At 41.0% G+C, this 12,452-nt stretch overlaps 1 protein-coding gene across 1 annotated transcript; it reads right to left on the bottom strand.

The window, feature by feature from the left end:
• Positions 1 to 4,791: 4,791 nt before the first annotated feature.
• On the bottom strand, positions 4,792 to 11,088 carry LOC147441504 (uncharacterized). Its single transcript, XM_086483439.1, has 2 exons — positions 11,056 to 11,088; positions 4,792 to 5,442 (listed from the first exon to the last, which is right to left on the bottom strand). The coding sequence occupies exons 1-2, from the start codon at positions 11,086 to 11,088 to the stop codon at positions 4,792 to 4,794; spliced, it is 684 nt and encodes a 227-aa protein (XP_086339565.1).
• Positions 11,089 to 12,452: the final 1,364 nt, after the last annotated feature.

Raw genomic sequence — 12,452 nt, 5'->3', positions numbered from 1 at the left:
AATATAATTGAGTAGATTCTCAAATCTAAAGAGAGGAAGAGGAGGGAGAGAGAGGTGAATGGATTACACGATAAAAAAACTTCATAACTGCAAAATGTTTATGAATCATCTTCCAAAAGATCTCTATATGAAGCATCATCCAATTCTAAGGCCATGGATCCTAAATCAATAAAGAGAGAAACGGAATTGTCATTTGTGGATGCATTGCCAGCTTCATCATCTTTGAGTTCGTCATCCTCCATCTCATCATCTTCATCATCATGACAATCATCTTTGCTAATTAAGACTTGCTGTCGCTAGACTTGATTCATCGTCCTCCCTCTCCTATGTTTCCACCTCATCCAAAGATGGAGGTGGAAGAGGGTAGAAGATAGTCTCCACTTCATTTTAGTGGAACAAATGGTTCTCCCCCGAGGTGTTACAAGAATTACGAACCAAAGTTTTCGTTGGTGGATTGCTGGGATAAAGATGACCTATAAAATAGAAGCTCAAAGTGAGCAACGTTGGTATAGCTAATGCTACAACAAGTAAATAAGAATAAAAATGGTACATGTCACTCACCTGCTCACAATTGCACGGTAAAACTAAATTGTCATACCTCGCTGTGTGATGCACACTAGAGTCTACCATGTAGAGGCCATTCCATGTCGTCTAGATATCATGGATGCTTGAGAGTCAGTCGTTGCTTGCATCATTTCCTATGTCATCGCCTACATCATCGCTAGAAGAATCTAGAAGATTCTAGGAGTTTCTGGAAACACGGAGAAGATTCCTAAAGAATCTATAAGTTTTTGGAAATCTCTAGAAAGTTGAAGAAGGATCTAGAAGGGTCTAGAAGAACTAGAAGGATCAAGAAGTTTCTAGAAGCTGGGAGAAGATTTCGAAAGAATCTATAAGTTTTTGGAAATCTCTAGAAAGTTGAAGAAGGATCCAGAAGGTTCTAGAAGAACTAGAAGGATCAAGAAGGTTCTAGAAGATTCTAACCTCCTCAAGAAGAACCTAGAAAGTCCTAACCTCCTCAAGCACTAGCATAAATAGGGGTCTTGGGCCACAAGCCCCTCAGTCTTGCCAACACCAGTTGTTGTGAGGCTCCTATGAGGAAATCCTTCTTCTAGTTCTTGTCTTATGTTTAATTGTTGTCCTTGCAATCAAGATTTGTCTTGTACTCAAGTCATGTAATCCAAGTCTTGCATCTAGCTCTCTTAATAAAGTATTAAATATTATAATCAATATTAACACTAGGTTGGTAATGGGACACTTTTATGTCTTGTTAAGTGACCATTTTCCTTGAATTATGTCAAGAGATTCAAAATGGATTTTGAGGTGCTATCTATCTAGAAAGTTGTCTCATGAGCTGAAAAAAACTCGACATTTTTTTGGAATATCAATTCCATCTTTAACCTTGTCCTTGCACAACATTTCACAACCTAAACTGTGTGAAAAAACGGGTCCTGTTTTTGCCTTTTTTCAACTTTTTGCAACTATACCACTCTAGAATTCATGTTTGTGAGGTCTATAATGCTAGAGAACTATCTTTAGTAGTCCTTAACATGTCCTGATGCTTCAAGGGAGAAATAAATATAAAAGTTGTAAGTTATGACCAAATTACAAAAATTGTCAAATCCTGTATTTTAGCCAATTTTAGCTCTTCTATGATTTTTTTGGTGGATTTCATGATATCCAAATGCATTTTTTATTTTCTATGTCGCATATTGTAACATAAAGCTAATATTTCTTGAGTTTTGGGGCACCTAATACCCTATTTTGCATAGTACACAACGATGGTTGATTTTTTCAATTATAGAAGAAAACGAAACATTCTAGTATGTCAAGTATAGCTTTTTCAATGATGGTGTCAACCCCTTCGGCACTAAGTATACTTCATGGAGCACTTGGCCTGTGGTGATCGTAAACTACAATATTCCACCATGGGAGACAACCAAGAAGGGCAATGTACTTCTTTCCTTGCTTGTGCCAGGGAAGTACAAAGTGTCAAATATTTATATTTACCTCGAGCCCCTCATCGAGGAGTTGGAGGAGTTATGGAGAGGCATTCATGTCGTCGATGTCTCACTTGCAAAGGGGGGCAGAGAGACTCAAGTGAGGGGAATCCTTATGTGGACTATGCACGACTATCCTGGGCTTGGAGATATTTTGGGTAACCCCTTGTCCTCTATCTCTTTTTGCCTCATTCCCTCTCTCCCTTTAGCTCCCTTTAGCTCACTCATCTCTCTAACCATATGATATGTATGCCGGTTGTCCACATCGGGCCACAATTCATGTCCTACTTGCGGACATCGTTTGTGACGGAGAGGCCAGATTCCTTGCGCAAGGTAATCTATCTAAACAACCATTGTTTCTTACCCCAATGGCATATCAAGCACAAGGCTCCAACAAATGGGAATACTCCTCTAAAGCTCACAATGGCAGATTGGGCAACCATTTGGGAGGAAAACCACAACAACAATCCGGTTTCGTGTCCTCCACCAAAAGGTATGTCAAGGTATTCCATATTTTTTTAAGGCGTCCATATTGGAAGGACTTCAAAATAAAACTCTTGGATCCCATGCACATAATCAAGAATGTAGCCCAAATACTATGGGACCACATTATTGGCAAGAAGGACTCTTTGGGTGCGAGGGAGGATTTGAGGCTTTTAAAACGTCTCCCCGCCTCTGCCACTCCACAACGTTCCCCAAATGGAAAGATTGTCCTTCCTAAAGCACCATGAATGCTAGAAAAAGAAGAATTATACAAGGTCAAGTGTATCATTTCCTTTATTCGCACACCAACAGGATACATGAGGTTGCTAAAGGGAGCTTTCACAAAAGCGAAGGAGGGTGGAAGCACTCAATTGTATGGGTTGAAGTCCCACGATTGGCACAATATGCTTCAGGTAATCTTCATACTTCCTATTCTATCTATAGTTTGTGTGTATGACTATCACTCACTTTCCCTTTTCCTGATTTACATTGGAGTTCATTTTGTCGATGAGTATGTGTATATGCGGGACAAGAAAGTCAGGGACGCTATTTTCAAATTAGGAGATCTAGTAAGGTACACCACAAGACTCCACTCGACTACACCTTTTTTATGTACACAATAATTTCAACTAGCACTTAGTGTATCCTTGTGTGTTTTCTTGAAAATTTGTGAGCTCCAAGGAAATCAAAATAGATGATATCCCTGCTGCTCAAACACTTGCAACAAAAACTGTGTGTGCCATTGAAGATGCATTTCCTCGATCGTTCCTTCTTAGTCAAATGCACCTCTTGGTTCATGTGGTGGAGGAGATAGCTATATGTGTAGTAGTGCACGCACGATCGATGTTCTTCTTAGAGAGGTTTTTAAAGACTCTCAAAGATTTTATGCAGCTATGGTCTCAACTAGAGGCATGTATGGCCAAAGGGTGGATTGTTCAAGAGAAATTTGTTTACATATCAGAGTATTTGGCACAAGTTGATCTTTCAATGCCTCGCATGTGGTGAGGCGAGGAATATTCAAGGATGACTTCACACTTGACAAATGGAAAGGGGAAACTACTTAATATGGATATAAATCTATCCCGAGTGGTCGATAACATTTGCATTCTCAATGCAAAGATTATGACCAGGTGAGTGGACTTGTGGACAGTGGAAAAGTCCAGGAATTTTCAAGACAGGGAAGCATGGAAACAAGCACATGGAGGAAGGAGGTCACCCCGAGTGCCTAGACACCGTGCATGTTTCTCAGATCTCATTGGTGCAGAGTAGATTCATGAGAGAATGATCGAGGCAAAAGCGCGCGGAGAAGAGATCACCAACAAAGAATGGGAGGATGCACGAGGCTACGTACCAAAGGTAGAGTACTCGTATACCTAAACCATATTGTCTCGCTATATGTTTAAATTATCTTTAATATGTATTTGATAAATTAATATATATGTTTCTATTTTGTAGTGCCTTCCCTTTAACTCTATGTGGTCAAAGGGTCGTCACTTTCGTACACGCCACATTGATGAGCGTAGAACCACTATGGATTGTGCAATCATGGTCAACTTTGACACAGACGGTGATGAAGCCAGGTACTGTGTGAACCTTTCATAGCTTCATCTTCGAGTGCAAGTGGTTTGCAAATGTGTCTAGTGTTACGAGCGTGTATAGAGCTACAAGAGAGCAAGAGGAGGCGCTCACAATGTACAAGAACTTGGATTTGATGATAAGCTTAATATGGATTATAAGACTTAATACTTTATTAAGAGAGCTAGATACAAGACTTGGATTACATGACTTGAGTAAAAGACAAAGCTTGATTGCAAGGACAAGGCTTGAACATAAGACAAGAACTAGAAGAGGGATTTCCTCATAGGAGCCTCACAACTGGTGTTGGCAGGACTGAGGGGCTTGTGGCCCAAGACCCTTATTTATGCTAGTGCTTGAGGAGGTTACTTGAGGAGGTTAAGACTTTCTAGGTTCTTCTTGAGGAGGTTAGAAGCTTCTAGAACCTTCTTGATCCTTCTAGTTCTTCTAGAACCTTCTGGATCCTTCTTCAACTTTTTAGAGCTTTCCAAAAACTTATAGATTCTTCCAAAATATTCTCCCAGCTTCTAGAAACTTCTTGATCCTTCTAGTTCTTCTAGAACCTTCTAGATCCTTCTTTAACTTTCTAGAGCTTTCCAGAAACTTCTAGATTCTTTCGGAATATTCTCCATGTTTCTAGAAACTTCTAGAATCTTCTAGATCCTTCTATATTCTTTGAGAGCCTTCTGATGTAGGCGATGACATAGGCGATGATGCAGGTAGCGACTGACTCTCAAGCATCCATGAAATTACCCCCTACTTTAGCAACGAGTTCCATGAGAGCTGTGGTGTTCCTTGAGTTGGTCTTCCATGGATGTTGTTGATGGAACTCTTGGACTTTGAGAGATGCATGTTGTAGATTGTGTGTTGGTTCCCAGGTTCGTTCACTCACATCATAGTCTTTCCAATGCAGCAAGTACTGTAACCTACCACGCGAAACTCGAGAATCTAGGACTTTCTCGACCTCATATTCGTCATGTCCTTGACTCTCAACCGGAGGAGGTGGTTGTAGGGCTCTTCCTGGGAACTTAGATGTGTGACAAGGTTCTAGGACTGAGACATGAAAGACCGGATGGATTTTCATGGATGAGGGCAATCGGATTCGATAGGTGACTGGATTGATTTGACGGATAATTTTAAACGGGCCAAGCCTTCGATAATCAAGCTTTTGACAGGGACGAGATGAACGCAGATCACGTCGGAGGAGCCCCACTTTATCCCCTTCTTTGTATTTTGGATGCTGCATGCGATGGAGATCTGCACTTTCCTTATACTTGCATTGAGCTTCTTTGATATGAATCGTAAGTTCTTTGTGAATTACAGATAATTGTTGTGTAAGATGAATAGCGGCTGGATTCTTGACTTGATAGTGTCTGTGGATATCCTGTTTGGGATGTTGACCATAATTAGCAAAGAATGGAGTGTGATGGGTGGAGGCATGAAAATCTGCTAGCGATAGGAGCTCGACCCAATTATCCTGGTGATAATTGATAGTACAATGGAGATATTGTTCCGAAACTTGATTTACTCTCTCTGTTTGTCCATTACCTTGTGGGTGATTGGTTGAGGAGAGGTTTATTTGTACTCCGAGTAGCTTGAATAAGCTTTTCCAAAAGCTAGAGATGAATCGTGGACCTCGATCAGAAATTATGTCATCCGGTAATCCGTGATAACGATAGATATGTCGTAGAAAGAGTTTGGCCGTACCTTTGCTGGCGATGGTTTTAGTGGTTGGAATGAAGTGTGCCATTTTTGTAAATCGATCCACGAATACTAGAATGGAGTCAAATCCTTGTGACAAGGGTAGCTCTACAATGAAATCCATGGAGATGGATGACCATGGTTTGGTTGGAATGGGCAAGGGATGGAGTAACCCATGAGGACGATGATGAGGGGCCTTTGATCCATTGCAAGTGTCACAAGTGCCTACATACTCCTTGACAAGCTTCCACATTTGAGGCCACCAAAAGTCACGGGTCTTATTAACCCCACAATTCCGTGCTGATGGAAGATCATTCCATTGTTGAAGTACCTCCAAGCGTGTTGGTCCTGGCGGAACATAGAGAAGACCCTTATAGTAAATTAGTCCATGAATTTCTTGAAAGTCCTCATTAACCTCTTGTCCTTGTAGTTATATTCTGAGCAAGTGGGTCTTTGGCAATTTGCGTCTTCACCTTAGAAAGAAAAGTACAATCTTTAGGATCTTGGCTCGTGGTGGCGTTTAGCTTAAGTTGCTCAGGTTTCAAAATCACGACTCTTGGTAATCAAATGCTTCGTCGCCTTCTCTATGTGCAAGGTAGGATCTTCTTGATAAGGCATTTGTCTTAGCTTGTTGACGGCCAGGTCTATATTAAGAGATAATAAAATCAAACCTTGATAGGATATTTCCACCTGGCTTGGCAACGATTCAAGATGCAAGATGTCATGAAGTATTCCAAATTCTTGTGATCTTATGAGGAGCTCCTTCAAGTAGATGACACCAAGTGTCAAAGGAGTCAATGATTGCTAAGAGCTCTTTGTCATGGATTTCATAATTGATTTTTGCAGCAGCAGACAGCTGAGAACTTGCGAAAAGGAAAATCCGCTGGATGTACTCGACCATCCTCTCTACTTGGGATAGAATAGCGCCAAGGGAAAAATCTGAAGCGTCTGTTTCTAGGATGAAAGGCTTTGTAGGATCGGCATGAATTAGAATGGGTGCGGTCGTGAAAGCTTTCTTGAGAGTCTAAAATGCTTTCGCGGCCTCTGAGTCCCAGAGAAACTTATTATGGCATGTCAACCTTGTGAGTGTTGTAACCACCTTGGAGTACCCCTATATAAAGATACAATAAAAATTTGCAAATCCGAGGAAACATTGAACATCTCTTACCGAGGTGGTGTCTCCCAATCAAGGATGGTTTGACCCTTCTTTGGATCCATGGAGATTCCCTTTTCAGAAATTACATAACCAAGAAATTCCACCTTAGATTGATGAAAAGAGCACTTCTCCAACTTTGCATATAACCCTGATGCACGAAGCTTTTCAAGCACTAATCATACATGGTGCTCATGCTCTTCTTGATCCTTCGAAAATATCAAGATATCATCCAAATATATTACCACAAAATAATCCAAATACTCCCGAAAGATATCGTTCATTAAATGTTGAAAAACATTAAATTTTGAAAAACAGCTGGGGCATTTGTGAGACCAAATGGCATGATGGTATATTCAAAGTGGGCATACCTTGTCCGAAAGGTTGTTTTCCATTCATCACCTTCTTTGATTCTGACTAGGTTGTAAGCACCACGAAGATCTATTTTCATAAATATTATTGCTTTGCCAAGGCTCTCAAGAAGCTATGGGATCAAGGGAAGGGAATAACGATTCTTGACGGTGATCTTGTTTAGGCCCCTATAATTCATGCACATCCGGAGAGTTCCATCTTTCTGAGCTCCTTCTCGAGACTTTGAATGTCCTATGAACCCCTTAGCAAGATTCTCATCAATATTTTTCGGTAATTCTACCAAGTCATCTTCAGATAGCTTGTATATTAGGCCAAAAGGGGGTTGGGTTCCCTCCTAAAGCTCTATAACACAATCATAGGGTCGATGCTCCGGTAAGAGGTCTGCATTATTTTTCTCAAAAACATCATTGTAATCTTGATATTGACATGGAAATGCCTCCACGATTTTTGTTGTCGACGTGTCGGTTGGTGTTGCAAATACCAGGAAAGCTGGATACTTGTTGGCTGCAAGCATGAAGAACTTGGCTCTAAAATATATATGCCTATTATACCTTCCCTTCTTCTATTGTACTTTTCATGGTTCAATTCTACAAACCCTCCAATCGATGCCAGGATTATGTAATTCAAGCCATGGTAGCCCAGTAACAATTGGACTGCTTGGGCTTTGTATAATATTGAACGCTATTCTTGAAACATGCTCCTATAATGTTACTTCTATGGGACGAGTTTCATACCTGACATCCCCTGAAGCGAGGGGACGGCCATCAATGACTTCTACAGTTGCTAAAATAGACTTCTTCACAAGTGGTATGCCTTGTTATTTTGAAAATTCTTTGTCCATGAAGCAGGGCATTGCACCTGAATCTAATAATGCTTCACAATCCATGTGCCTACCCGGCATATGGATCTTGACTAGTAGCATAAAACTTGAAGTGGAATCAGCGGGAAGAAAGAGACCTTTTTTTGCTTGTCTTTTGTCCAACCGGTCGGTCTCTATTGGGGTTGGACGTTCATGTTTTCCGAACACGTTGAGGCCATTGCGCCATGAACCTTTATCCTTCTCTTCCTTGGACACTGTTGAACCATGTGCTCCTGCTCTCCACAATACATATATAAGCCATTAATGCGTCGCCTTTGCTTCTCCTGGGCTGAGAGAGGTTGAAACTGTGCTGAATCAATTCGCATGGGCTCAATGATTGATTCATGGACGTGTTGAGGTGTGTATCCATTATGTGTCACTTCTGTTTGGGGTCGCAATGGTGCCCCAAGATGCCTCTCTTGTCTCCTCTCAAATAGTCGATTATCACATTCTATTGCTTGAGAGATGAACTCTCTTAGTGTGTGAACCTTTGGCATAGTCAATAAAAGATCTTTTACGTCATCCTTTAATTTGGATAACGAAATATTCCTCATGCCAAGTTAGATCACAAGTGAGTTGTTGAAATTCGGATGCATAGACGGATGCAAGTCTCGATCCTTGGCGGAGATTTCTAGGTTTGGTTTCAGCAACCCTTGCTCTATTAGTTTCCCCAAAGGTTGAAGAGAATTCCCGCACAAAAGCTTCAAAGTCATGAAGAAAAGGAGATTCTTTTTCAAGTAAGGGAGCAAACCAAGAGAGAGCCGCACCCGAGAGGAGGGTCCCAGTAAGGCCTACTTGAGAGGCATCATCTGGATAACGCTCTGGTTGCATTCGAATGAAGAAGCGCACTTGTTGGAGAAAACCTCTAAACTTTGATCTAGTCCCATCAAATTTTTCAGGCATGCTGACCTTCCGCTCCTTCTTATGTTGTTGAGAATAGCTAGATCTTGCAGCTTGTTCTTGATGTGTCCTTGTCTTTTGAAGCTCTTGAATTTGACGTTGAAGATTTTGCAAGGCGAGTCCCAAGATTAGGGGTTGCCCTGCTTGAAGTTGAGCGTTACTCTCACGAAGTTCTTGTAACTGAGCTTGGATGCTTTGCAATGCGTTGATGACACCTTCCATCGTCGGCTCCATGATGGCTTGAGAGATTAAAAGATGGTAGTCTTGCCAAACTGTTATGGGTGCGTATAGAGCTAGAAGAAAGCAAGAGGAGGCGCTCACAATGTACAAGAAATTTTATTTGATGATAAGCTTAACACTAGGTTGGTTACCTAATAGGACATAAAAGTGTCCTTTCAGGGTTTTGAAAAAAACCTCCAAAACTATAGTAGATCCACTCATTTTGTAAAATCCTTTCATGAGGTTATAGTTCAAGGCCTACTATACATGGAAAAAATAAGAAACTTGTAAAATATCTCATCTTTTGGTCACACCAAGCCTCCAAAGTTGATGGACCAGTGCATTTTCTTTAAAACAATCATTTCTTACGTTTTGTTGCATAAAAATAGGATTAGGGATTTTTGTAGGACTTGATATAAATTCCCTAGTTAACTTCAATGGGTTGGTGATCAGAACATATGATTGCTTCTCACTCACTATTTTTTGTTTTGCGAAAATAAATAGGTACAAAAAAGTTGAATTTTTACCATTCTGCAAACCTATCATCAAAGTTTTTATAGCCACGCTCAATACAAATAATATATGCATATTTTCTTAGTTCCCTATTGTCCTTTATGTTCATAAGGATTGCAGTGACATAGTTTCTAGCTCCTCGGCGATCTGGAGGCATGTGGTTATCAGCTGGTAACATTTTGCCCATCAAACTACAAGAAACATGCGTATTAGTATAATTCCTAGAAGACGACATCATAAAGAGAGAGGGAGAGAGTATATAAAAGCCACATTCCATACTTACAGCAATAGTGCATCGACACTTGCATTACTCCAACCGAATTTTTCTTGCAAGTGCAGTACTTCCAATGATGCTCGGAGCACCGAGTATCGTGCACTCGTCATCAATCTATCCTCCGTTTCGGCAGCCTGTTTAGTGTAGGACTGACAATCCTCTTCGCACACGTCACGTTCATGAGCTAGTAACTCATCACACATGTCGAACATTTACTCATCCTCTACCTCAAAGTGTGAAGAAGACGTCGTAGGAGCTGTCGACGTAGAGCCAACGATAGGATCACCATGCGGTGCACCCAAATCGCCCAGTCGCTCTTGCCTCTACCATTCGGCCTTGCACGCCGGTGAACCACCACCGAACACAGACCAATGGGGCACCTCTCATGGGATAGGTGAGTAGTGCTATCATCTCTCCCAACGCTTTTCCGAGGATGCCAAAGCCCTTTGTTCTCCACGTGCTCCTAAGCAATGCACCTCAAGCGAGGAATTTCCCTCTTGCACTTGGCGTAAGGACAAGGTAGTTTTTCCTTGAGCCAACGATCTTGCTCTGGGCGTCTAGGAGGACCACGGTCATCCTAATCGATGTCCTGCACATGAGAAAAGTTGTTTATTTAGTCATGTGTCATTAAAAAAAAAAAAAACTTAATTCCATTGAAAAAATCACATATAGCTAAAGTCAAAGGGAATAAATGACAATGAGTTTTAAAATTATGTTTTAACTAAAAGAGATTTTAAAAATTCAATTAATAAACATTTAAAAGTACTACAAAATAAGGTATCCATGAAAAATTAAACATCTTCATTAAAAAAACTCAAAAGGCTAAAAAATGAAATAATGTATAGCTAAGGGTGGGGGGGTGGTTTGTACCCCCCCCCCAACCTCGGATTCGCATGTATCCGTTTGAAATGACTAGGCGTGGTAATAAGCATGGTAATAGCCACGATAATAGTTGGGGCCTAAAAAAAGGAAATAAGGCAGAGTATGCCGTGTTTTAGCAGCATACCCTTCCTTCCCTGTGTTTCTTGCTTTCCGCCATCGCTCCCAAGCTCCCCCCCCCCCCCCCCCCCCCCCCCTCACCTCTCCCTTCCCCCTGTCTCATTCTCCAAGTTTCTCAAGTTTCTTTGAAGAGGGTTTCGTCCAAGTTTCAGCAAGGGGGTATTCCGCTATCTTCTTTGGACGCTCAACCTATTCGAAGCTCAACAACGCTACAAAGAAGAGGTAAACACAAAAGCACATCCTCCCTCTTTCCCTTTTGTTTTCTACTACTACTACTACTACTACACACACACACACACACACACACACACAAATAAAAAAATAGAGAATCCATTATAACATACTTGGTTCATTAGGAAATGGTTGTTTTGCTAAGCACATTTGAAAATGGTTGCTTTGCTACACAGGTTTGGAAATGATTGATTCGTGATGCACGTTTTGAAAATGATTGTTTGGATAGTGTTAGATGAAATAGAGAGAGAAAGAAAGAGATAAATGAAGAAAGAGAAAGAGAGACAGAGATTTAAAGAGAGGGAGAGAAATAGATCAAGAGAGTGAGAGAGGGAGAGAAATGTTAGATAAAGAGAGGTAGATGTTAAATAGAGAGAGAGAGAGAGAAATAGATAAAAAGGGAGAGAAATGTTCGATAGAGAGAGAGAGAAATAGATAAAGAGAGTGAGAGAGAAAGAGGGATAGAGGTAAATAAATATAGAGAGAGAACTAATGAGAAGGAGAGAGAGAGAGAGAGAGAGAGAGAGAGAGAAAGAGAGAGAGAGAGGGAGAGGGAGATAAATAGATAAAGAGGGAGATACATGCTAGTTAGAGAGAGATAAATCAATAAAGAGAGTGAGAGAGAAAGAGAGATAGAGGGAGAGAAAGAGAGAGAGAGAGAGAGAGAGAGACAGAGAGAGAATTAATGAGATAAAGAGAGAGAGAGAGAGAGAGAGAGAGAGAGAGAGAGAGAGAGAGAGAGAGAGAGAATGATAGCAAAATAGAGAAAGAGGGAAAGAGAGAGTAGATAGAGGGAGAGAGGGAAAGAGGGAGAGAGATAGGAAAAGAGAGAGAGTAGATAGAGAGGAATAGAGATAGAGAAACGAAGAGAGAGATAGAGAAAGAGAGGAAGAGATAGAACGAGGGAGGAGAAAGAGAGAGATAGAGGGAGAGATAGAGTGAGAGAGGGAAAGAGGGAGAGTGATGGTGGAGAGGGAGAGAAAGAGAGGACTAGAGATAGAGATAAAGAAAGAGAGATAGATAGATAGATAGATAGTTCTATTATCATTCTCGGAGGTCAAATATGACCTATGGGACCAAATGACCATGTCATTTGGTGTGAGTGGAGGTCATAAGTGACTCTCGATGCTCAACAATGGCTGAAATGAGCGTCGCAATAGAGAGTCCACATCG

This window comes from Adiantum capillus-veneris, chromosome 15, assembly GCF_014529385.1.
Source record: "Adiantum capillus-veneris isolate H3 chromosome 15, ASM1452938v2, whole genome shotgun sequence".
Taxonomy (NCBI): domain Eukaryota; kingdom Viridiplantae; phylum Streptophyta; class Polypodiopsida; order Polypodiales; family Pteridaceae; genus Adiantum; species Adiantum capillus-veneris.
The sequence above is the reverse complement of the archived record's forward strand: the minus strand, read 5'-3'. Positions and strand labels throughout refer to the sequence as shown.